Raw genomic sequence first — 24,725 nt, forward strand, 5'->3', positions numbered from 1 at the left:
CCGGACTCTTCTTTGGCTTTCACACCCAACACCCAACACACACTGCCAGTCACTCTCATGGCTAACAAATTCCTATATTTTTAGAATTTATCTCAAACTGTGTCTACAATCAATACAGAACAACAACGTCAGTGTGGGGCAACAAAAACCAAACGAGCCACTTTTGAAAAGGAAACAATTAAAAGTGATAATGTATTTGTGACATCTTGTTTGGATTCATTTTCAGCCGTATGTTTACCCGGACGTCCTCTCACCATTTTTGCCGAGCTTTGCTAGCAGTGAAAATGGTATGCATTATTTTTGTCAAACCTTGCTGGGACCCTTCTATGTGTCCCCCATCCCCTTTGGGAATCACTGAGTTTAATTGAACAAAGGTTTGGAATCATAACGACTGTTCATACTTTTAACTTAATCTAAAGGAAATATAAACTGTCAGAATGATCAGTGCAGAATGCGTTTGACTATATGGAATGATACTTCAGAGGAGCGGTATATCTAACATTTCAACTCATCTCCAAGAGAAAACAGAAACCTGGTGGTGTAAAAAAACAACTAATTCTGCTAATTAAAGTGTAAAGTATAGGCTTTTCAGCAAATATTATATATTCATAGCTTTGACTAAATGAAGTATTTTTCAAACAGATAAATGTTTGGTATTATTTCAAATGTTCTCAGTGATTATCAATATATTGAAAGCTGACATTATTTTGCTGCTAAAACTATTGTTTGTATGAAACAGAAGAAAAATCGAACAAATGCTGTTGTTTTTTTTTTTAAAAAGGAAATCTGCTTAAACAAGAAAACAAATTAAAAAAACAGAACTTTTCATACTTCAGTCTACACACATTTTGGTTCTTAAAAGGTTCTGTTGTGCTATACCTTCAATTAAATTCTTTATACCAACAGATTTTTCTTTTTAAGTTGGGCTGCAGTACAAACTAGACTAAAGAAGAGGACCAGGGAGTCAGTTTCAGGAACGTTTTTGGTATGTTTTTTTTTAATAAATTAACGTTCATTCAAAATACAGTGCCAAAGGAATATGATGCAGCCAAACATGCTAGTAAGGTTTGTCATGAAGCACCTGTGCTCATGTTTTTAAGGTAGGAGGAAGACTCCATACCCACCCTCTCCCCTCCCCACCCGCTCCCCTCCCCTCCCCCGATCCACTACTGCTGGCGGTTGCCGGTACGATTTCCTTGACAACAGCCTTGGGCCAGCCCTCTCCTCCTGCAACCAATCAGCAGCAAGATTCCTCAATGTTCACTCGAGAAAAATCAAATCTGATAGGAAAATGGAAATCTACCAACAATCACACTACAGTAATGTCTGATATTAAATTAAAAAAAGACACTAATACAAAATAGACCTGGTTATTTTCCCCACACTAACACAGTTATGAAAAATATATATTTTTATATATATATATATTTCAGCAGCTTGGAAATAAAAAAATGCATGAGCCTGATAACCTTGTGTTTGTACTCAGAGTGGAGCTGTGTGTGTTTGGTGGATAATAAAGGAGTCGTGATCATGAGACGTTGGAGTGAGGTGTAGACTGCCGGCTGTGTGGAAGACCTGTGTGCAAACAGACTGACAGACGAGCTGTGGAGGCTGTGGAGGAGTCATGGTGGAGGGCCCAGGGGTGAGGGAGGAGAGGTGATGGGTGACCGGACCTGCAGTCACCTTTTTTTTTATTTTTTTTTTAAACCCTCCCCCCCTCGTCTCTCGTTTCCCCATCAGCCCTCAAACCACTCCTGAAAAAAACCACAGCCCACTCCACTCATCTGCAGGGTCTTTTAGAGAAAAAAGATGGATCCAGTTTTTTGTTTTTTTAAGAGGAACAATATGCTAAAAGTATATCTTTAGAGTATCAAACACACCTGTGAGCACTAAAAAGTTGGATGTTTGCGCATTAAGAGATTTTAGTCCGTAAACCACAGCAACAAAACCGGTCTGAACACGGTATAAAATGGATAATAAAGTTAAAGATGTGTGGTCGTTGGGGTTGCTTGCTGTCTAACAGTCAAAGACTAAAATGATATCAGATCAGCGTTTATATGGAGAAAATCATGTTTGAAGTTCATAGTGCCCCCTTTTTTTTTTTAACAATTTAAATGCTACTATTCTATCTTTACAGTTCGTAAAACACACGCTAAAAGATGTGTTGATTCATCAAAACCTCTCAAACCCCTGCAGCATTAATTGATTTTGAATGTAAATGACGTGAGTAAAAGGTGTTGTAAAGATATAGTTCAAACAACGCTCCACACTTGATAGTAGTGCAAAAGCTCCTCCAAAAAGTCTCTAATTTAGTGAGGTTTTAAAATGCAGCAGATGTTCAAGAGGTTTCTCCAGATTGTTTTGACACTGGACTGACAGATAGATGATTCAAGCTGATCTAAGGATGTCAGCTTCTGCTGATGACGGTGTGTAACCCTACACAAACACATTACTGAAGCTCTACCAAAGAAGTCATTTATTTAGTGATATTCAAAGAATGGACTTTTAAAGGTTTCTCCAGATTATTCTTATGCTTTGCTTATATTATTTCTATTCTATGACATGATTTGGATCCACTTTTACTGCTGTGACTCGAAGCTGAGCGACTATTCTGCTGTCCCTACAAAAAGAGCAAGCTGAACTTTTCCAGAGCCTCCTGTCAGTACTTTTGATACTCTGACGATATATTTTTAACAGCATTTTCCTTCATCAGTGGTGAGAAGAGAAAGAAAAGAGGAGAAGGTGGGAGTGGGAAGAGAGGGAAGCCATGATGGGAGGGAGAGGAGGGGGATTTTGGTACAGTTGCTATTGTCATTCCTAGAAGGTTTCCCAGTTAAGTGCATCATCACCCTCATCATTATCATCATCACAAGTCTGTTGACGTTTAGATTATCACATTGTAGAAACAGTATGACAGACTTGTAATAATATCTAACAGATGTCACAATTGACAAAATAAGAAAAAAAAAGAACCAAAAACAGAATTTTTTTAGATTACTAGTATTTTTGAGGCGCATCTTTTTCTCTCCAAGCTTGTTTTTTTGCTGCATTGTTCATCAGCTGCAGCGAATGCCAGAGACCCTCCATAACACAGAACACATCAGACCCTTTAGAGATGTGAGCTGCCCCCCCTTCGTGTTCATCCCTCAGCGTTGGCTTCAGTCTGTGAGGTAGGGGAGGGGGGGTAAGAGCTATACATGAGGGAGGGTCACCAGCTCCCCGTTCACCTCAAACTCCTCTGCTCCGTCTGGCGAGAAGAGGTAGGTCGGCGGTTTCCACGGGGATTCTTCTAGGCAGGATGGGTACAGCTTCCCGACCGCACAGCGAAAGTCTTTACCCAGATCCCAGAGCACGCGCTCCGACACCGGCTGCCGCAGGTACCAGCGGTCCAGCTCCAAGTCGTACTGGTAGATGGCGTACTTTGCACGCTCGTTCATGTGGGTTTCACGCATGAAAATACAGAGCGAGTTCAGCAGGACCACCGCCCGTACACATGGGTCCGAGTAACGTTTAGCGGGGATGTTGGCGGCAAGGCGCCACTCGTTCTTGTTCACATCATAAATCTCCACAGTGACAGATGATCCGTCGATGGTGCTGGTAGGGAGGCGGATGCCAGAGTTGCTGACCACGTGGAGGCCACCGATGTAGAAGATGAGGTCACCGAAGGCGGCAGCAGAGGCAAAGCAGCGGCTGGTCTTACGCATGGCCATCTCCACCCAGGTGTCAGCGCGGGGGAAGTAGCAGTACATCAGGTCGTGGGTCATCACGTAGATGCAGTCGTGCGCCACTACTGATGTGCTCCAGTTCCAGGCGAAGGGCAGTGGGCTCATCATGCTCCACTCGTCCTTCTCGCAGTCGTAACGCTCTACTGTTCGCTTGTTCAGCTCTCCTCCGACGTTATCGCCCCCGATTGCATAGATGTAGCCCTCGCAGTAGACCAGCGAGGGCTTGATTCGGGCACACAGCATGGGGGTTTTGGGCACCCAGGCATTCTGCTGGGCATCGAACCAGAAGAAGCTATCGACTGAGCGGAACACGGCCTGTAACTTTCCACTCTTACCGTGGTTAGTGATAGAGTTTTTTAGGGGGATCTGACCTCCAGCGATAAAGACATCGTTGTCAGGTGTAACGAGGGTCCCCACCTTCTGCAGGTCTCCAGGGGGGTTGCTGAGCTTGTACACTTTCTCTGCCTGCGGGCTGTAACAGACTACAGTAGTGGGCAGTAAGCCAGCCATGACATATCCATCGCCCTGTGTTTCCGACATGGCCTCCATGAAGATGAGCATTTCTTCTTTGGTCATGCCTAACCGAGGTTTGAAGAACTTGGGCATGGACTTGTAGAGACCCTGCACCACCACAGACTTGTCGTTTGGAGGCAGACCTTGAAACCAGGCACGCTGCGTCACCTCAGACAGCGCGTCGATGCGGATCTGACTGAGCACCGAGGACAGGTGCTGCGAGCGAGCCTCCATGTTGTACTCCAACCACAGCATGGCCGCCTCGCGCACCGTCTCCTCCTTCTCCACGTTGAGGTTGTCACTGCTCAGGACGTCGATGAGCAGCTCATGGGAGAGCTGCAGGAATGCCTCCTGCCTGTACACTACCGGGAATTTGTGCTCCACCATCCGCTTGGCGCTCTGCTTGAGCTCGCTACAACTGAACAGGTCACCGATGCTCAGCATGCGGACGCAGTTCTCAGCGTTAATCTTCTTCACCAGATAGTCTCTGCACTGTAGCAACACATCTTCCACCTGATGAGACACAAGACAAGAGACGAAAGACAGTCAGGAAAAAAACATCTTGCTTCTTTTGAAGGATTAATCATGTGCTATTTTGTCCTCATAGGCGCACCGTACCACACTCCAGAAATATCATTTTCTTTTATAAAGACATAAAGAAATTTGTTTTTAACTTCTCAGATTTTAGAAAAAGGAATCAACATGTTTGATACTTGTGCTTTTTGCCCAGTTTATTCCACTTAGAATCAATTTGCTTGGCTCAGTATACCTCTAGTATATCATATTATTTTGAACAATGAATCTCTAAGGAGAAGAATGATACTCCTCTAAATAATATAATACAACATATTTTAAAAAACATCTTCTGGACTTTGTATTTTAGTGATGAACTGATGAGGATCTTCCGCACAGACCTGTAGGAAGCAGGCCGTCTCATAGAGCGGCTCCACCGTGCTGTCATTGATGGCCAGGTTTCCCGTGTAGGCGTAGGTGATGATGATCTGCAGGGTGGCCGGGTCCACGTTCCTCAGGTGGACGTGGGTCTGTTTGCTCTCACTGAGGCCGCTCATGAACATCGCCCTGCGGGGGGAGAGAGGACGCGAAAACAACACACAATCATCAGTCAACACATCAAGATCTGACACTGATTGAGATTCACTGATGCCTCCGTAAAGATCACATCCCTATAGGTGAAATATTATTTTCTCAGACTTTTTTTTGTTGGATTTTATGCAAATGATGAAAGAATTAAAATTTTAAAGTTAACAGTCAAATGCAGCTCTACTAGTTGGTAACAGTCTGCAGCACAGCTCTGCCCTCCTGTTTTGGGGGTGTGTGTGTCTGTGTGTTGCTCAGCAGGGGCTGAACCTACCAGGCTGTATTACGCAACCCTGCAGGCAAACTCTTGCACCCCCCCTCCCTCTTTTTCTTCCCCTTTCTCTACAGTTCTCTCACAAGACCTACGTGACCAGACTTTCCCCTCCACACGAGTCTTCCTGCTTCTCTCTCCCCCCAAAGCGGGGCGTGCGAGGAGAGGCAGCAGACAGAAAGCGAGAAGGAAGAAAGGAGTAGCACTTAAAGGAAGCGCTGTGACACCTCGGAAAACATGCAGGGGAAATGCTTTGCATGTTCGCACCCGGATAACAAGTCCGTGGGAAACAGAGGGGAGGATCGCGGGGAGGTTTGTGTGAGAGCGGCATCGAGTTGTCAGGACCTTTTCTTGGAATGCGTGTGTGAGTGTGCAGCCAGGGAGGGAGTGAGGGAGGGGTGAGACAGGGTGTTCAAATGCAGCATGAGCTCCTGTCATGTACAGATGGACTCTTCCCAGAGCCGAGGCTGCAGCTCTGTCATATTCACTGCAGTGCACACACACTTCATTATGCAATGTTGTGCGTACAAATGAGGCCTCCCAAGGGCCTTGAGGGATCCGTGTGTAGGTTAGGGGTTGCTTCATTTATTCCTTGTAGTGTATATCTAAGACGGCGCAGAAGGCGACCCGAGCCCCAGCTTTCAAAGAAACTGCATCCCTGTGTTTCCTGTCCTTCACGTATAGAGTGGGTAGCTTGTGTTGTGCTGCATTATTTATCGTAACTGTAGGAGGTGAGCACCTACATTCCTAACAACGGCGTACCTACACCTCGTCACAATCAGACCGAAGCGAATAAACATCTTTAAACACAAAAGCCCAGCGCTGTATGGTGCATTATTTAGTGAAACTGTAGGAGAGACTCAGAGGAGCTATACCACAAAGCATGCTCGCAGTCAGCCTCAAGTTTTTTTAATACAAATACCGACTAGTGGTAAGTTAAAAATCAGGTTCAGTTATTTTTTTGTTAATCTTGAACTTTGGCACACCAGTTCAGTTTGAGTCCCCTGACATTTTAAGAAATGTAGCAATGGGCAAAAAAAACTGCTAGAGGCATCAATGGGAGCTATCATCGTTTTTCTCCATAACCTGATTTGCTGATGTTTCCAAGTAAACCTTTCAGTTTGACATGTTTTTAAGCTAAGATTGAATAGGTCACATTGAAAAAAGTTTCTACTCTCTGCAATCACTGCAGTGTCCGAGATAATGACCAAAAAGATTCAGGGTTTTGAAGCCCTGAACTTCATACAGATATTATCTTATAGTGAGTAACCTAGATAGAAACAACATTTTTAAATTCACCAATAACTATCTACCTGAACTAAGAGTGTCAAATTTACATTACTTTTAGATATTTTAATGATAGATGGTATTGAAAAATAACAAAGCTTTTTTATTTATTTGCAGATTTTCAGTCATACTTAAGTCAATAGGTGCCAAATGCAGAATAGAAAGAACACAGTTCAAATTCAGACAGTCTGCAGGAGTCTCCCAACAATTTTTTGGTTGTACAAATCTCATACTGTGACAACCCTAACCTGCACAGTTTATGTTTTATAAGATATCATGGCAGTCTATAACCATCAAAGACAGAAACAATTAGGATAGATGCCCCCCTTTTTCAGGCTTATCTTTGATTTCAAAATACATTAGTTGGTTAGGGCAGAAATACAATGGTCATTATCTCAATGAGGAGCTTTTGAGAAGGCTTCATTTCTGAAGAACTCAGGGTCTCAAACTTTACAGGTGTACCAGGTCTCATGCCTCTGAGAGAAGTGAAAATATCTCCTTGACCACAACATACAAGACGAGCACTCTGACAACAGCAGCTTTGCACTCACCTGAAATAGGAGCTACATGTGGCTAGGACCATCTTGTGACACGGGAACTCTGTGTCCTCCACCAGTAGCACGACGTCAGTCAGTAATTTCTGTTCGTAAAAGAACTTGAGCTGCTCCAGCAGGGAGACAGCGTAGTCCGTGTTGACCGGCCTGCGCTCACTGAGATCCGACATGGTTGCATCCCATGAATCGCGCCCCAGTTTTAAAAAGTCACACGGCCGGCAGAACCGGACTCAAACCAACCAGGAGAAATAATAATATTCTTCAAGATTCACAGGGGAAAGTGGGCGTGGGTGAGGCCGCTCTTCAACACCTCCACTGACCTGAGTGGAGGTGTTTAACTCCTATGTGGGAGAATTTTCTTCTGTTCCTTCTGAAAGATGAGATCGTTGTGGGGTGTGTGGCTTCAGAGTGTCACAGTCAGGAGTCCAGAGGAAGGGGGTCCTGTGTGAGGAAAGGGGGTGGTTCCCCTCCTAGATCAGTCTTGAGAGCACTGCGACTGTTGCAACACTGCTACATCAGTGCTCGTCTGGAAAAAAAAAACAGGACAAAAACAAAGAAGAGTTTAAAATCAACAGAAAATAAAATATTTGTACTTTCTAAAACACCCTGATAACCTTTTCTTCAGGTATGTCAGGGAAGCTAACAGCCTGAAACCCTTCACATGAGAAAACAGTAGTTTTAATGACGTGCCTCTTTGCAGATCTCATACTACTCCCTGCATCCTAAGCTAAAAACAGTGAAAGCAAAATCAGAATCAGAAATACTTTATTAATCCCAGAGGTATGTCTGTTGGCAGTTAGCAACACAAAGTTGTTTTGGTGTAAGAGGGCAAATACTTTTTTTTTTTACAATGAGTACAATTATGTTTTGACTAACCTAACATAAAAAGAAACATTATTAATTTGATTCACAATGGCATCAAGTAAAAAGCTTCTTTGTTCTTCAAGTAAACACCACAACAGAGTAAAATCATTAAAATATTCAACACTTTTTGATAGTAGCATGTTTCCAAACGATACAATCTCTTATTTTAATGATCGATGGTACTGAAAAGTACCAAAGCCAGTCATACATAAGCTGCTGCAAGTACAGAGAGATAGAGCACTGTCTAAATTGCACCAATATGTTGCCAATATTTGGGACCTGTCATTTTTGTTAATTAAAAACAAGAGATGACCTAATATAAGTATTCTGTAAATATCATAGACATGCACACTTAGCGGGCATATGTTAACAATATCAGGAACAAAATTCAAATAATTCTACCATTCTTTAATCATAACAAAAAGAAAATACTTAAAATATGAAATGAGTTTATACTGACATTTTTGTCACTAGAAAGACAGAAGACACTTCAGTTCATGACACATAGTCTAAGAAAATCTGATAAACCAACTGCCTTTATAAGAGCACCGGCTGTAATGTTTGTCAGATAATAAAGGGACTAAGGCTGAAATACGCAAATCAAGCAGACAAAAACCTTCCACGCTATCAGCTGCCTTGAGCTCTAACATCCTAAATGACTTCGGGACTTTTTGGAAGGTAACCATCACAGAGAGCCATTTAGCCACCGACTTCCAACACCTTCGCTTGCTTTAACCGTTCAGCTGGACCCAATACCAGTAACATCAACCATAACCACAAAGCACTGCAGATAATGGCATCAGGAAAATTATAAAAATACTAAAACTACCAATAATCTAATAAAGTCAAGTTGTATCAACCTGGCAACCAAACGATCAAACTGTGAGTTGACTATCAGCAAATTTTAATTTGATCTCCATACAACACTGAATGAGACTTCTTGGATACTGACACCAGCAACCATTTGAGAAAACTTCTGATCTGTTGTCAGCTTCTCACTCTAACACCTCTACTGTTAACAGGCCTGTGACAGCTGTCAACATGAGCTTCAGAATATCTTCAATTTCTGTGAATACTTGTCGTGTGTAGTGTTGTCGCATTACCAGAATGTCCTAGGAAAAGTCTTAGGCACCATCCATTGAGTCATTTCTTGTTTTTAATTACCAAAAATGGCAAGCGAAATCCTGAACAGTCTAAATTGCAAAAACAAGTATCAAAAATTTTGACAACCTTACTGGTGTGTGTATGTCAGCAAGACAAGCTACGTAGCATCGTAGCATACCAATGCAACATCTACATGTAATGATTTGTTATCACGTTGTCTACTCTCCAAGTAGTTATACACGCAGTTTACCAATAATGTGTGCTAGAGGTCTCTGGTGTTTCCCACCCCTAATGTGTGCAGACTATTTCAAGACAAACTGAATTGAATGTTTGATTATCTTTTATTGATGCCATTCTTACCAGTGTATAAAAAAACTAAAGTAAATCCAGTAATGTCGAAAAAAAAGAAAAGAAAAAGCCTATGAACAAAGGCTAGTTGTTGAAGCTACAGTTTAGGGAATTCTACTGAGCTAAAATAGAACAGAAACACAAGAATTTGAAGTAAATGTGTTATGTTATATGTACCTGATGAATACCAAAATAGATTGAAAGACACAAGAGGGCAAAATACTAAATCACAATTTTAAAGTGGTACAGAAAACACTCAAATTGTGCATGAAAATCAATCAGAACGCAGGGAAAGACATTTTTGGTGCTAACAATGTTCTGGGGGAGACCTCCAGAACCCGCCTCCTGATGATGGTACAACCAAATATTCAACAATTAAAGGTTGAATGGTGAAGATGAAGACTTTTTTTCCAATGGAAAAAATTTATTATCACAGTTTTTGTGCATTTAAAAACATTATACAGGAACATAAGTATGGCTGAACTGGTCAGTTACTTGCAAATTAGTCTTTATAATAAGTATGAAAAGGGGTTGTGATAAAATCATGATCCTGCCATGAATTTCTTTAATATATTTTTCCATACTGTCCAACTGTATATATTATTTCAGTCACCACAACTGTCTATTTATTTATTTATTATTATTATTATTCATTCACTGAACATCAATTGCTCTGGCCACTTTTTGCATACTTCTCTCTCACATCACCACAAATATATTTTTGTTGTTTTTGTAAACGCTGCTGTTGAAGATTGCTGCTAACAAAGTTTTGATGTGTCCCTGTATACAATAATAATAAAGATTCTATCTATCCATATCACCCACCACTAGGTAGATGTTAGGCCACCATCATCCATCGACTTTGAAAGCACTAGCACTAGAAGCAAAGATATTTTGGACAGAAGTAGCTCAATCTATCTCAGTCATAACAAATACAAAAATCTAACCTTGTCCACAAACTTGTCTACAAGGATATAGGCCTGCAAAGCTGAGGTAAACAAACAAACAAAAAATAGGAAGATAGTAAGACTAGCTTTTTTGCTTGCTAAAAGATTGATTTTGTAAAACTGGGAGACTCAAAAACCAAAAAGATTCAAAAGAAACATCGTCACATCACTCGTTTGATACTGTTTGAATGGAATGAATATTTGATACCATTCGTGACATTGAACACAATTATGGACTGAATCCAATAGATCAAATTTGGGAAAATGTTTCAGCATCGCATGTGAGCAGCCACATGCGTATAACTTACCCCAGGGATGGCCAACTTTGGTCACAGCAAGGGCCACATTCATTTAACTCTCACTGCCAGAGGGGCCAAATTGTAGTATACAAAAACGATTACAGTCAATTTTTTCCTCCAATTTAACTCAACATACACCAGTGATCAAATATTATTATGGACATACTTCTGGTTTTCATGATTTCATGGCAGATTTTGTCATGTTTTCTTCATGTTTCCAATTAATTGACATGTTAAAATAGACCCGAGGGCCACCTTGAGGGGTTGATGGGCCCCTGGGCCGCCAGTTGCCCCACCCATGATTTACACATATGGGACAGACTTCTTTTTAAGGACAATATTATAATATATATATACACACACACAAGAATTTTGAATCGATATGTATAATTTAAAACTTAACTATGACATTATGCACAGTGTAGTCCCATCCTGTGTTTCATGTTGTTGTATAATGTCAACATGTGTTATCCTACATTGTGTTGTTGTCGCAGTTTTTATTTTGCTGTCTGTACGAATTGGTGTTTAATCAATAAAATAAAAAACCAAAGAAGAACGCACGACATGATAAAGATGACAAGATTTAGCATCAAAAACCAACAAAATAACGACTTCTTCCTGTAAATAAAGGCTGACAAATGAAGAGTGGTGATCATGTTAACCACTTCACTTCAGTCCAAAACAAACCCTGTCCTCTGTTCAAAACAAGGCAAAGTAACACCAGACAACCAGGCCTGTTACAAAACACACATTTTGCTACTGTTAGCTCACCTTTAACACCTTAACATCGTCACTGAGGCTGCGTATTTGTTTAAAAGTTCACGTTCAGAAAGGTGGCCATCATCGTCTTTTGATCAACGAACCAATACATCTGATCAGTTAGCATCGATGCTAGCTCAAGTAGCATCACTCGCCACCCGCGGCAACTTAGCAACATTAGCTTCTCTGAGCTCCACAGTTCCGGGGTATCGAGGGTACCCAGCCTGTTGACGCCTACGCCTTGTTGGGTTGACAGTCAAGTATCCTCTACCTTTAGTTAAACTCTAAAACGGTTAAAGAAAGCACATGAACAGGTACAAACATACACGGCAGCCAACCTAGAGAGCGGTCATTCTGCTAGCAGACAGCTAGCCTAACTGAGCTAACTGAGGTAAGCTCGCTACTTCTCAAGTTTACCACTTCAAAAACTGATATTCAAGCTTCCTTACGGTGAGTGTGTGCAGACTCCACACGGGGAAACGTCACGGTGGCTTTTTTCGTTAGCAGAAATTGCCAGGTAAGCGCCTCAAGTCGAAATTGGATATTAAAGTGATGTGTAAAAAGCGCTGAGCAGCGGACAACCTTTCAGCGAATCATAAGCGCCTGAAAGACTAGAGGCCAATTCTGGATACTGCGCATGCGCTTAAACAAAGCGGCCCGCTGTGTGGTTGCAAGAGAAACAGCGACCCCTGCTGGACAGTCGGAGACACAACAGCCCTTGAAGAAAATAAGGATTCTTCTGCACCAGTCTCTTCTGCTAACTTAGTCCTTTAAACTGTGTGTAATTAGCTATGTAATTGATGTATACATGCCTTTCTAGGTTTATATCACGGTGATATGTTCATTTCATTTGGCTGTCTACTCGCCGTTATATTGTATAGTTTCTGCTTGTAATGTGTCTACACTCATGTACTTTAACTTATGTCAGTACTGTCCATTTACGACTCTGTTTTTGCACATTTACATTTAATCTTTCATATTTAATTTACAACCATTTACAACTCTGTTTTTTGCACATTTACATTTAATCTTTCATATTTAATTTACAACCATTTACAACTCTGTTTTTTGCACATTTACATTTAATCTTTCATATTTAATTTACAACCATTTACAACTCTGTTTTTTGCACATTTACATTCAATCTTCCATATTTAATCTTCCTATTTTAGACTAGTAATGCTTAGTTAAATCCTGGTTGTATATATTCACATTCTTATTTTTGATATCTTTTAGTACTTATTCACTTTGTAGTTAATATTATATTGTGTTTAGATTGCTAACATTGTGTTTTTTACTCATATTGTGTGCTGGATAACCTGCTGCTGTAACGCCACAATTTCCCAGTTTGGGATCAATAAAGTAATTTTATTCTATTCTATTCTATTCTATGTTTCATTATCTTTTTTTTCATTTTTTGACACTAATTACATATGATAAACGCACGTCTATAATATCCCTTTCTCCATGTCATTATGAGGGTTTCCCCTGATGTTCAGTGATGTATGGCCTGACTGGAACATCACTGCTGGCCTTTAACTGCTGGATTTCTGTAGGCCTATATTTGCAGTGTACTATGTAGATCTATTATTGTAATGTTTCTACGATTACTATGACTGTCTTATATTTCTATTGTATATTATTTCTTACTTTGTATCACATGACCTCTCTGGTGACCCTAGGGGGTGGAACATCTGGAGGTGTAAGAAAAAGTTAAATGACTTTTTATGAAAGATTATCTATGATGCGTGAAGCACAACATAGGCTTTATTACTGAAACAAACAGTTTGTAAACCTGTAAGTAAACATTTATAAGTAAGCCTGATGACTACCACAATATAATTTCATTGTGAACATTTCTGTCCTCTGTTGAAAAAAAAAAAACTAAAACAAAAAAATCGTTTTCAAATTATGTGGATTAAAAATTAGCGTCCCCCCCGCCTTCATTTTATATTTGCATCCAGTTGTTGTCTCTCTTCATGGGACTTTTTATCAGCTGAGGTGATACGTTGAATTTTACGTGGTTACGCGGAAACTGTCGTAACTTGCTAAATTGTCCTGCGCAGCAGCAACAGGTGTTTCCTATATGAATGATTAGCGGACATGTTTCTGCTTTTGCTTTAGCAAGTGGAGCATCATGTGGACCTGAGAGAGAAGCAATTCTGCTTCTGTTCTATTTGTTTATCGAAGAAGTGACTGTGAAAGTTTGCCTTCTATGATTTTTCGAAGCTGGGGGATGTTTATTTGGTTGTTTTAATCCCTCTGCGGTGTTTTATTTGTAATAGGTTGAGTGAGCACGTGAAGGAAAATGGACGGTAAATATGTCATCTCTTCCTATTTACACCTGGATCGAATTTGAACAATTACATTTCACATTTGTCATTTTTATTAAACAGATGACAAGCGAATTGATCCTTTTTTTTGTCTTTAAATGCTGCTTCTCTTTTTCTGTTTTAGATGGAGGCAAACAACCACACCCATTTGGAGGTGGACAACAGAGAACCCACCACCCTAGACCTTTTTTCTACGTCCAGCCACCATCTCAACCTTACTACCTCTACCAGCAATGGCAGATGAACAATCCATACAATCAGTATGGTTTGCCTGGAGGTAGAAAACGTTTTAAACTCTGCATTTTTGCTGGAATTAGACTGAATTTCTTGCCTGAAATCTAACTGTCTGCATTTATGTTTACAAGGTTTTAACTTTAACCGTCCCTGCATGAACCCGTACCAGTACATGCAGTATCCTGGGTACGCTTTCCCACATGCTCCTGTTTATCCGATGGATTACAGGCGCATGTATGAGCCTCGCTTCCAGGCTCCTCCAACCTGGAACGACATGCCCCGCCAGCAGCATCACCTGCAGCCTCAGGGGCGTCGAGAGATGACGTGTTCGGAGGCTCAAACAGACCCGAGCGACGCCATCAGCAAACTCATCGAGTGCCTGGATAAAATTCGAGCCAAAGAACTGCAGGGCGCAGAGAGGGAGCTCGACTCAGGTGTTGCCTCGCAGTCCTCTGGGATGTTTTCGCCTGCAGAAGAGAAGAAAAGTGAAGGGCAGGGTCTCGTACTACCTTCAGCAGCTAATAGGAGCCATCTGGAGTCCCCAGCTGTGACTTTCAGTGACTCCACAACAGCGGTATACGACGGAGAGTCCAGCCAGAGGAGCTTGGGTGTCCTGAGTCCTCACAGATGCTGGTCTGGAGGTCTGGAAGAGCCTCTTGATAGCTCCTCTGTGCATGAGGAGAGTCCTGAGCTTGAGCAGCCTGACGAGCATTTCCACCCTGTAGAGAAAGAAGAGGTCACGGATATCCAGACAGATATCTTGTTGACCGAGCCGAGTGGTGAGAAATGTGACACAGAAAAGCTCAAGAAGCCTACAGTGGTTGCTAACCTGCCTTCTAAACCATTGATGCCATCTCCTTCTGCTTCCAGAAGTGGTGAGAAATCCTCAAAAACAGAACACAAGAAAGCAGATCCAAACTACCAGATCCTCAAGCTTCCTTTTGAAAGTGTTCTGACGTCGGGAGATGCTGCAGCTGGCAATCTTCCCTCCCCTGCCACCCCCTACTACTACAACTACCTCTCCATGCACAGCACCCATGAGCGCATGAGCGTCCTCAGTCCCTCTCTGGACGAGCTCTCCTCCAGGGACGAGATGTTCTCCACAGATTTAGATGATGCAGAACTCTTCCCCAAACACGTGTATGCAGGCAGGAGGTTTGCAGAGGTTGTCACTAGGTCTCCACCAGATGATGAGAACGTAGAAGAAGTGTGGCTGCCGGGTTCAAAGAGATTCATGTGTGCCTGTTGTGGGAAAAATGTAGCTAAAGGTGTGAGTAAAAGCAAAGTGCACAGCCCAAAGATGTACAGGGAAGAAGCAGGAGACTCTGAGGAGGAAGGCAGGTATGGGAGAGGTTGTGAGCAGCCGGTCAGAGTGGTTGTGAGGAAGCACACAGCACCCAGGAAGACCCATTCTGTCCCACTGAGACATGCTGCAAAATCCTGGTACAAAAGAGGCCAGTACAAAGATCCATCAGATGAAATCAACCAGGAGGAAGGCCATGAGGTGTGCAAGCAGGACGCAGCTGATGGGGAGGGCGGGGAGATAGCTTTTAGCGAGACGCAGTGCATAACATGCCAGGGTAAGTCTGTTTACTTGGGTCAACTTCATGTTTTTTCGTCTTTGCTGTGTTGACGGTGATTTGTTAGTTGAATGTGTGAGCTCTTTCACAGACAGACTCTGCGGAGTAGACCTGAGCACGTCAGAGCAGTGCAGGAAGGGAGACGGTGACGGGATTCCCAGGAGGAGACAAACAAACCTGATGCAACGACAAGGTATCATTTAACCACTTGTATGATTTAATATTTAAATAAAAAGCTCCTGTAAATTTCCTAAAATTGTCGGGGTGAGCTGTAGGCAAGCAGCTGAATTCTTCACCCTATCCTTATCCAGACTTTTTCCTGCCAACAACCTTGTAAAATTTCTTCGTGAAGTCAGGGTGAGCCGATGTGAGGACACACCAGGAAATGTTCAAAATTTGCAACTTTGTGAGTGGGAGGAAGGCATAATGTTGAAATGGTGTAACCGGGACAATCTCCATGCACACAATAGAGCGGTTTCATTATGTGTCGAGTTGGGTACTGACAGCATGTCATTGTCTGGCTGATCACAGTGACCACACTGTTGTTTAGATCGACATAAAATGATTGTGATATGACTAGAGCACAACCTGAGAGAGAAAAACAACCTGAAAATACTTGTGTAACGGTAAAATTATGTTAATAAAATGTGTTTGGCATTTCCGCTTGGGGCTTCTGCACTTAAGCAATTAAGAATTCCAAGAGTGTAAATTCAAATGCATAGATCAATAGGCAGGGAATCAGCAGAGTAAGTGAAACAGGAGAGTAGTGTGGTACAACCATTTACATTTACATACATATTTTTCTTGTGGTCGCTAACACATTACATTATTTTTCCCTCATTCAAATATAGAAAAAAATGCATTTTCCTTGAAGATTTATATTTGTGTGCTTATTCTTTTGGACAGAGATGAGTGCTCAGAGGAAAGTGATGTACCAAAGGTCACGGGATGAGGACAATGATGACGATGAGCTACCACCGCCACACTGGGAGAGAGGTATGGACCTGATTTTGTTCTGCAGAACTGCTCACATGGACTTGGCTCCCACACTGCATTGAATGCATTCATTTCAGTATCCTTTATTTCAGGCTCTACAATGAGAGGAGAACCAAGATGTTGAAGTCCCAGGATTGACTTCGAAACAGTATTTTGAACTGTAAGTGTAATGCTCATGCAGCAACACAATCTTTCATAAGTTATAAAATCAGTTTTAATGAAATTCTTTTCTCTCCCGTCAGGTCCCCCTAAAGGCATATTTGTTCTGGGATAATGTGTTTGGAAGTATTTAGAGCACCAGGTGAAATGCACTGCACAGAAAGCCTCTTTATGTTCAGATAAAAGTAAAAATATATATAAATGTATAAAGTTCCTGCAGTGACTCTGCTGTGCACTATAGATGATTTATGAATTTCACAAAGAGAAGAAATGGGCTGAAGGTTGTGTTGAAGACGAGGGTGTGCCACTGTGTGGGGCCAGTCCAATAAAATGTCAATATTTAAGATTTGTCTTGAATCATTTTATTTCTGTACCTAACATTAATCTGAGATTTATTCTTATTTTACAGTGAAGAAATGTGGAAAATATCAATTGTAATCATGTCTAGGTGATGTATGCATGATCCTTCTTTGTAAATTATGGTTCAAATCTTAACAGTGTAATTCCATTATAGAGTATTACATTTAATATAATACAATAATTACTGATAGGAAGGAATGGTAACATATACCGAATGAAATCAATCAACGTAGGACAGGAACAGTGACGTACCCTGACCTATTAACATGGTAACACAGCAAGATACAAAAGATGATTGATATTTTCCATTTGATTTAGTTGTATTGCATCACTGATAATTGGATTGATACATCCGGACTCCTTTTTGTTCCTTTATCTTTGAGTAAAAAAAAAACAAATTATCAAAATTTAGCACTTTGGGATTTGAATGACCTTAAAACCCTTCAATCTACAGATGACCTGCAAGCATGTCAGTATGTTGTACCTGTACCTGGTTAGATGTCTTGACATTATATCCAGCAACTTTTACATTTATAGAACCGCCAGACCCTCGTCACATGTCGCTTTTTCAGTTGATGTTGGTAAGCTGGAATTAGTTGGATGTTCAACTCATTTCAGTAAATAACTTGTTCGACATTGGATATATTTGAGTCGTGGAATAAACAGAGAAAAAACCCTGCATATGTCTTTTTGAGGCCTTTTTTCTCCCCAGGGCAGGTATGACAGCAGGGCTCAGGCTCTTCCCAAAGTGAGTCCTTCTCAGTGCCTAGAGGGAAGTGGGGTGAGCTGGACGTTTGGTGGATGTGTGAGGTCTTGTTCTATTGAGGTTGCATTGCGTGCCATGGCCCTGTTGAGTTCTGTTAGGTTGGGTGTGGGGAGACCAAATATTCTGGCAGCTGTGGTTGTAATGTGTGTGTGCTTGGCTTTAAACGGATAACATGTTTAAGAAGCAGTGGGAACAGTCTAGTAGGATGGCCTTGACATATCTCTGATATATCAGCAGGAGGAGATGGCGAGGGGGGGCAACATTAAGCCCTTTCAGTTTGCGGATGGCTGACAGTCTTTGATGGCTCCTCTTTTGGATCCCCCTGGTGTGCTGTCTGAAAATGCAAGTCTTGCTTCTTCTTTTTTCTACACTTTTCTGACATAAAATAGTCCCAAGACCCAGTCTAACTTAAACCTCAACACAAGAAAATGCAGGACCAATTAAAAGACAAAAAGAGGGAAACATAAAAGGAAAAAGACCAAAAGGGAGAGCCCTCTCATACTGAGCTAAAACTCAAGGAATAAAATTAAATGACAACAGACAATGTTAGTTGTATCCCTACTACTACTCCACTTTTTGATGCAAAAACAAGAATATTTTGTTCTCTCACCTAGCCTACTTATCTGTATATAATGAGCTAAAGATTTCAAGAATACTTCAGAAAACTAACATTTTAAACTGAAAGCTAACTGACCAGAATCTAAACCTCTAATCAAAAGCACTGATTTAGACTCACGGGTCTCACAGAGCATGTTTATTTATCATGGATAATACAGTCAAAAAATTCTGCTCCAGGCAACAAAACAGGCTCTCATCTAACTTCATAAAGATAAAGATAAACTTTATTGATCCCCCGTGTGGGAAATTTGTGAACTCTTCACAAATAGCTCTTCAGGGGTCAAACCTGTGCAAATGAGACAAACCTCAAGAAATTAAGCATTGAACTGTGGAAGATGCAACAAAGGACAGTATGCATCATTTTGAGCCACATTTTGTAACCTGAGCCAATGATTTGAACAAGCGTCAGAGCTGATTTCCTCCTTCAAAGCCTATCCGTTTCATGAAATCCTACTTTTTCACCTTTCTCTGATCTATTGTCTGTCCATCCTCAGGTGGGTTGAGGCACTGAAGTGGGAGGAAATATGTGGGAAACAAACATTTTTCATTGGCTTTACGAGAAGGTCGTTAAGGTTTCACCTGGAACCCAAAATGAGCCAATCAGGGCAGGACTTTTCAAGCTTACCTGTATCATGATTCCACACCTCTGATTGCCAATTTGAAACATACCTTGAAGGCAGTGTAGCTGCATATAGGTACACTTTTTCAGAAAGTGTTTTGTAGATAAAAAATAAAGTAAAACAAACTGGTATTTTGTAACAACTTTACAGGGGAAAAAAGAACTAAAGGAATTAAATTAATTCAGCCTTTCTCGAGTCTTTGTCTGAAATGGAGGCAGCCAGGTCCAGCTTACAAGAGTCTTTTGGTTTTGGTCCGCGGGGTCCAAACCCTCCACATGGAGCTCAGCATGCCCAGTGTCCTCTCTCAGGGCCTTCAGCAGCAGTACGTCCTGAGGAGCAGCACCAGCAGCAGCAGCACCACAAACCTTTCTTCTACATTCAGCCATCACAGCCATACCTGCCTATGCAGAGTCTGCAGTGGCCTGTGCCCATGCCCATGCCTGTGTCCTACAACCCATACTATGGATACCCGGGTTTAAGTGAGTAGCAAGACTGTGTAATTCTTGCGTTTGTTGTAACAACTGGATTTTGGACTTTGAGACCTTTAAATCACAGAACTTTACGATCAGCACTTTCAAGAAGTTTAATGCAAAAGACCAACAGGGTACCCCATGCACAGCCAACCTACATACTCAGGTGCTGGTTGGTTTGCAGGAATATATTATTAGAAAATGATTAAATTATTTATTGCACACTGAATTTCTTTCACGGTGACTTCATTGTGAGCAAACAATGCATTTTGCCAGCACAGTAGCTTCATGTTCACCAAGTACTGTGTGTTGTTCGCTCAAAATAAAACCACAGTAAAGTATTTTTCACTTAAAAAAACGTCTCTGTTTGCTAAGCTGTATGTATGACTGATGCAATATTCAGAATTGTAACTATTCATTCACAAACTTATGACTACTTTTCTTCTGTTACTTAAGGTTATGGGATGCCAGTTATGCCTCCCTATCAGCCAAATCCTTACATGGAGCCTCCCAGCTTTGTTGTCCCACATACCAACCTCCATTTGGTGGACTACAGAAGAATCCTCAACCCTCAGTATTACCAGAGCATGGCGTACCACTCGCGCAGGTTCCGCTACCAACACAACGGTCAAAACAGAGAAATGACCAGCTCTGAGGTTCAAACTGAGCCACTGTCTGCCACCCAGAGGACCAGCACACCTGGTGCAAGCAACGTCGAGGCCTCCAGAAACCTCTCAGTCAGCAGAAGCGACAACAACGAGAGTGTGCATGCCAGACAACCGCTCACACCTCCATTCGCTGTGAAAACGGGGAACCACTCTCTTGAGCCTAAGGACACGGTGCCTTCTTCTCACAGAACGCCACCGAATGGCAGCTTTGTGATTCAGACAGAGGAAGTACGGATTGAATGTTGCACAACGCCTGTAGGACTACAACTCCTGCACTCCCACGAGACTGCAGAAGTATCCCATAGCTTTTCACAAGATGTGGTCCAGCGAAGCTCTGTCCTCCAGGGTCAAGTTCTGCAGGACAATACACCATGTGCTCCTGCAGACCCGTCTGAGCAGGCTCTCCAAGCTTGTCCTGATATCTTGTTAGTTGGGACACCTAGCAGCAATGAGAAGATCCTTAATCTGGGGGAGTCCAGGAAGCAGACGGAGCCATCTGTTTTTCCATCAGAGGTACAAGTTCACAGTAAAGTTCAGGACGCAGGTAGAGAGAAAGATGTGAGTGCAACATCAAATAACTTTCAATTCAAAGTCGTTCACCTGCCATTCGATTCGAAGTACCTGGATGAACTTAGGAAGATGGAATCAACGGTTTGGTCGATGGAAGACACTTTGATTCCCTCACCCGAGTCTCTGATCCTAAATGGCCACACTGAGTCTGAAAATGAATTGCTGGTTACTGAAGTTCCCTCAGCAAATATTCTGACAATGAGAGAGGAGGATGCAGATGATGCCGTCCCCATGATTGAGATGCCTTCTGTGGCAGAGGATGATCTGGAGGACATGGTCCCAACTTTGGAGGGTCCTGGGCATGTGATGGAGTCTGAAGCTGATATGTACCCTCGGACAGAAGTCCTTGTGGCAGAGGAAGCTCCTGTGACACACAAAGAGGAAGTAGCTCATGTTCCTTATTTGCTGCTGTTGGATAATTCCTCTCCTAAGGCAGAGAGAAACCAAGTTAGAAGAGAGACGAATATCCGGCATCACCAGGACACTTCATTTGAATCATTGCCTGCTTACCTCCCTTCAACCAGCTGGCTAGCTGACTTTGATAACATCTACTACTGTAGCAAGATGCCGCCAACTCCCAAGAAGCAAATCAGACCTTTGAGCCACCATGGTTTAGATGTGCCGTCAAGAAGAAGAAAACTAGATCTCGAGTACAAAGATCAACCTACTGTTCGCAAGGTAAAAAAGAGATACAAACCCAAAGGCAAGGTTGATCGGAGAAGCCTTTCTGACCACGAATGCTGCCTCAGTAGAAGCTTCAACGAGAACGTTTTTACTCCATATGCATCCAAGACAGAGCGACTTTGCTCCAGATGTCTTGCAAAGCACAGAATCTGCACAACTTCCAGTCCAGGACTCGATGGTCGCACCTTAAAGAGAAAAGCTACTCCCTTCCAACAGTGGAATGACGCCTTGTTACCAACATGTGAAGCCTGCAAATCTCACTCAAAGAAACCACTGATGAGAAAAGGTCCCAGTCATGATGTTCGCAGCCTTCACAGCCACGACACTGAAGGAGAATCCTCTGAGAACAGCTCAAGTCGCACAGCTCCAAAATGGCAGCCAGTTGATGATTCCAGGAAGGTGAACAATTTGAAGAGGCCACTCGCATCCAAGCAAAATCTGGATAAAGTTCCTGCAGGGATGTACCCAAAGCTGAGGGAGAAGAACTGTGTGTGTGATGAGCCGCAGCATCAGCCTGCTTCATGGGAGAGGCTGCGACACTGTCCCCACGGCAACACCATCCGAGAAATGGATGAAAACTGCGCCATGCCGTTTTCCCCCCAGGACAAATGGAGGAACATGAATCAGACTTACCTGACACACAGGTGGCACACTGGTAAGCAAATGGTTTTCACTTTGATCTCAGGAGAATTAACCCTCAATGTGCTATGTTTTGTATCTCAAACCTTTCTTTATAACATCCCTCAGAGAAGTCATGGAAAGAAGTGGTGCCTAACATTGACTGCTCCAAGATTGATGCCAGATCACAACACTTGAATAAACACAAGAAATCACAACCACAATCACAAGGTTTGCTTTTGTTTTTTTTAACTTTAATCCACAAATCATAATGAAAAAATATTTCAAAGTACATTTTTACAGAAAATACTGTAGAAAAACAGGAATTTAATAATAATGTTTGCACAAATACTTAATGACATTAAGAGCATTTGAAAAGGCTTGAATCTGCAACTTTGCTGGTTAGTTTCTATAAATGGAGGAAATACAGGCAGAGACTTCAGATAATCTTTTCCATAATTAAATTTAAATTCTGGTCTGAAATCCACTTATGAAAGGTTTTTAGTTTGACCTTTTATGCCTTTGGGGAACAACAGGTGTGAAAGGAGTCTGTTTTGAGAACTGTAGCCTCTGTACATGTACAAACTACTGCGCTCCTGGCGCCCCCTGAAATCCACTTTTTAGAGTTGTCTGCAAAAATTCAAAGCTTTTTTGTGAAGCCTAACTCAAGCATGCTTAAATACATTCTCTACAAACGACTTAACTTGAATTATTGAAAGTTGTATTAATACAGAAAAAAAAAAAGTTGATGACTCTATAAATGCAGAAGAACAAGTATTCAATATGCAGCTTTGTTCACAAATAGAAGCACTAAATGTCTTTAATAGCCTTGACAAAGGCTTGAATTTGTAACTTGCAAGAAAGTGTTCTAATTGTTACATAAAAAAATGCACTCAATGACACTTAAGTTCCATTAGGACTTAAATTTACAGCTTCTGCAGATATGTTTCTATAAATGGAGAAAACTGCTTCATGCAGTTTATCTTGTAAATATTACCCAAATTACATATTCTTATATGCCTATTTAAACTATTACTTACACACTTTCATATGCAATCACACCACATCTTCCACCTGACGTGGAAATATGAATAACTATTTTAAACAAGATTTTAGAGGGTCAAAATCTGTTCTATATTTTCCAAATCCTCCCATTTTCCTTGAATGTGGTCTTATTTTTAAATTCTCTCATACTTCTCATCCATGTACTAATTATAATTTGTTGAACCAGACCTGTAATTGATTTTCAGATCATATTTCATGTTATGATTATACTAAAGGTATTTGATTATGAATACAAAGTGAGAGGCTTGAAAATGATCTTCCTTGCACTAAATATGTTCTCTTTTCCATATTTTGCAGAAATTCGAAGATATGACACAAGATGCTGATTTGCACAAGCGCACAATTCAACAAAGTGAAAAACACGTGTTTTAAAAAATATGTACACTCTATTTAAATTATTTTCCACTTATTTATTACATTATAAATCACAATATTCACTATTTATTAAGGAAAGAATAAACACGGATTTATTATAACCCTTGTGTTTGTCTTTCAGTTGTGTGTAAGGTGTAGTAACTGTATTTCACACTAGATGGAGCTATTTCTATATTAAGTAAACCATACACCGGGTGAAAAAATGTTGAACAAGGCTTTATTTTACTCACGTTATTAAAAGTGCAAATAATGAATACATCATGAAAACTTATAAAATACATTTTCAAAGGAATACAAGTTTTGTTTTAACAGAATTCAAATGAAGTCTTCTGTGTTAAAGTCACTTCTGGAGAGATGAAAATGAAACCTCCTGCAGTCTGACAAATTGCTTCCACAGCTGGACTCTACAGCTGTGTCTTTTATTTTGACTGTTACAACAAACCAGCCTCATCTCTGAAGTCCAAATCTGACAATTTTCATCTCAGGTGTCCACATAATTTATTACACCTGCAGCTTTAATCAAATATTTGCATACAACCTTTTAAACTGACATTATGTTAGAAGAGGACTTGTTGTGGTGTTTTATAATGTTCATGTGATCTCCAGGTTGTTTTCAGGAGATCATACCTGTGACCTCGTGATAACTTTAAGCTATCACTTGCAGTTGGTGTTAGTTTTTCAGGTGACTGACAGTACCAGTAACAAAGATCTGATTCTGAAGAAAATATCTAGAACATGTTTATTTTGATCAAATTATGTTCCCCTGAGCAGAATGTCAATTTCCAAGCATTTTTAAACATTTAAGCAAATAAGAGGCAGTCATTTTAGTTCAGTCTGACA

The 24,725-nt window shown here is 41.2% G+C and overlaps 3 protein-coding genes across 4 annotated transcripts; 2 read left to right on the top strand and 1 right to left on the bottom strand.

Moving 5' to 3' along the window:
• Positions 1 to 968: 968 nt before the first annotated feature.
• On the bottom strand, positions 969 to 12,379 carry kbtbd2 (kelch repeat and BTB (POZ) domain containing 2). The gene is made up of 4 exons (XM_020647575.3): positions 12,219 to 12,379; positions 7,446 to 7,974; positions 5,153 to 5,318; positions 969 to 4,751 (listed from the first exon to the last, which is right to left on the bottom strand). Exons 2-4 carry the CDS (start codon positions 7,616 to 7,618, stop codon positions 3,192 to 3,194), a joined length of 1,899 nt encoding a protein of 632 aa, XP_020503231.1. The 5' UTR covers positions 7,619 to 7,974; positions 12,219 to 12,379; the 3' UTR covers positions 969 to 3,191.
• A 1,462-nt stretch (positions 12,380 to 13,841) lies between these two features.
• Positions 13,842 to 17,415, top strand: buc (bucky ball). Of its 2 annotated transcripts, none has more exons than XM_020647556.3 (7): positions 13,842 to 14,084; positions 14,227 to 14,379; positions 14,468 to 15,916; positions 16,008 to 16,109; positions 16,823 to 16,912; positions 16,990 to 17,072; positions 17,155 to 17,415. In XM_020647556.3, exons 1-6 carry the CDS (start codon positions 14,078 to 14,080, stop codon positions 17,034 to 17,036), a joined length of 1,848 nt encoding a protein of 615 aa, XP_020503212.2. In that variant the 5' UTR covers positions 13,842 to 14,077; the 3' UTR covers positions 17,037 to 17,072; positions 17,155 to 17,415. The 2 variants fall into 2 exon arrangements, with proteins under 2 accessions (XP_020503212.2, XP_020503213.2); XM_020647557.3 differs by having other exon boundaries at positions 17,005 to 17,072.
• Positions 17,416 to 19,455: 2,040 nt separating this feature from the next.
• On the top strand, positions 19,456 to 23,986 carry buc2l (bucky ball 2-like). The gene is made up of 4 exons (XM_020647569.3): positions 19,456 to 19,914; positions 20,362 to 22,482; positions 22,575 to 22,676; positions 23,808 to 23,986. Exons 1-4 carry the CDS (start codon positions 19,644 to 19,646, stop codon positions 23,834 to 23,836), a joined length of 2,523 nt encoding a protein of 840 aa, XP_020503225.2. The 5' UTR covers positions 19,456 to 19,643; the 3' UTR covers positions 23,837 to 23,986.
• Positions 23,987 to 24,725: the final 739 nt, after the last annotated feature.

This window comes from Labrus bergylta, chromosome 20 (genome assembly GCF_963930695.1).
Source record: "Labrus bergylta chromosome 20, fLabBer1.1, whole genome shotgun sequence".
Taxonomy (NCBI): Eukaryota; Metazoa; Chordata; class Actinopteri; order Labriformes; family Labridae; genus Labrus; species Labrus bergylta.

Coding starts and splice junctions, on each gene's coding strand:
- buc2l (XM_020647569.3), top strand. CDS start 19,644: ATGGAGGCAGCCAGGTCCAGCTTACAAGAGTCTTTTGGTTTTGGTCCG. Junction 22,483..22,574: donor GACACACAGGTGGCACACTG/GTAAGCAAATGG, acceptor AACATCCCTCAG/AGAAGTCATGGAAAGAAGTG. Junction 22,677..23,807: donor ATCACAACCACAATCACAAG/GTTTGCTTTTGT, acceptor CATATTTTGCAG/AAATTCGAAGATATGACACA.
- buc (XM_020647556.3), top strand. Junction 15,917..16,007: donor GCAGTGCATAACATGCCAGG/GTAAGTCTGTTT, acceptor GCTCTTTCACAG/ACAGACTCTGCGGAGTAGAC. Junction 16,110..16,822: donor AAACCTGATGCAACGACAAG/GTATCATTTAAC, acceptor TCTTTTGGACAG/AGATGAGTGCTCAGAGGAAA.
- kbtbd2 (XM_020647575.3), bottom strand. CDS start 7,618: ATGTCGGATCTCAGTGAGCGCAGGCCGGTCAACACGGACTACGCTGTC. Junction 5,319..7,445: donor ACATGTAGCTCCTATTTCAG/GTGAGTGCAAAG, acceptor CTCCCCCCGCAG/GGCGATGTTCATGAGCGGCC. Junction 4,752..5,152: donor AGACGGCCTGCTTCCTACAG/GTCTGTGCGGAA, acceptor GTGTCTCATCAG/GTGGAAGATGTGTTGCTACA.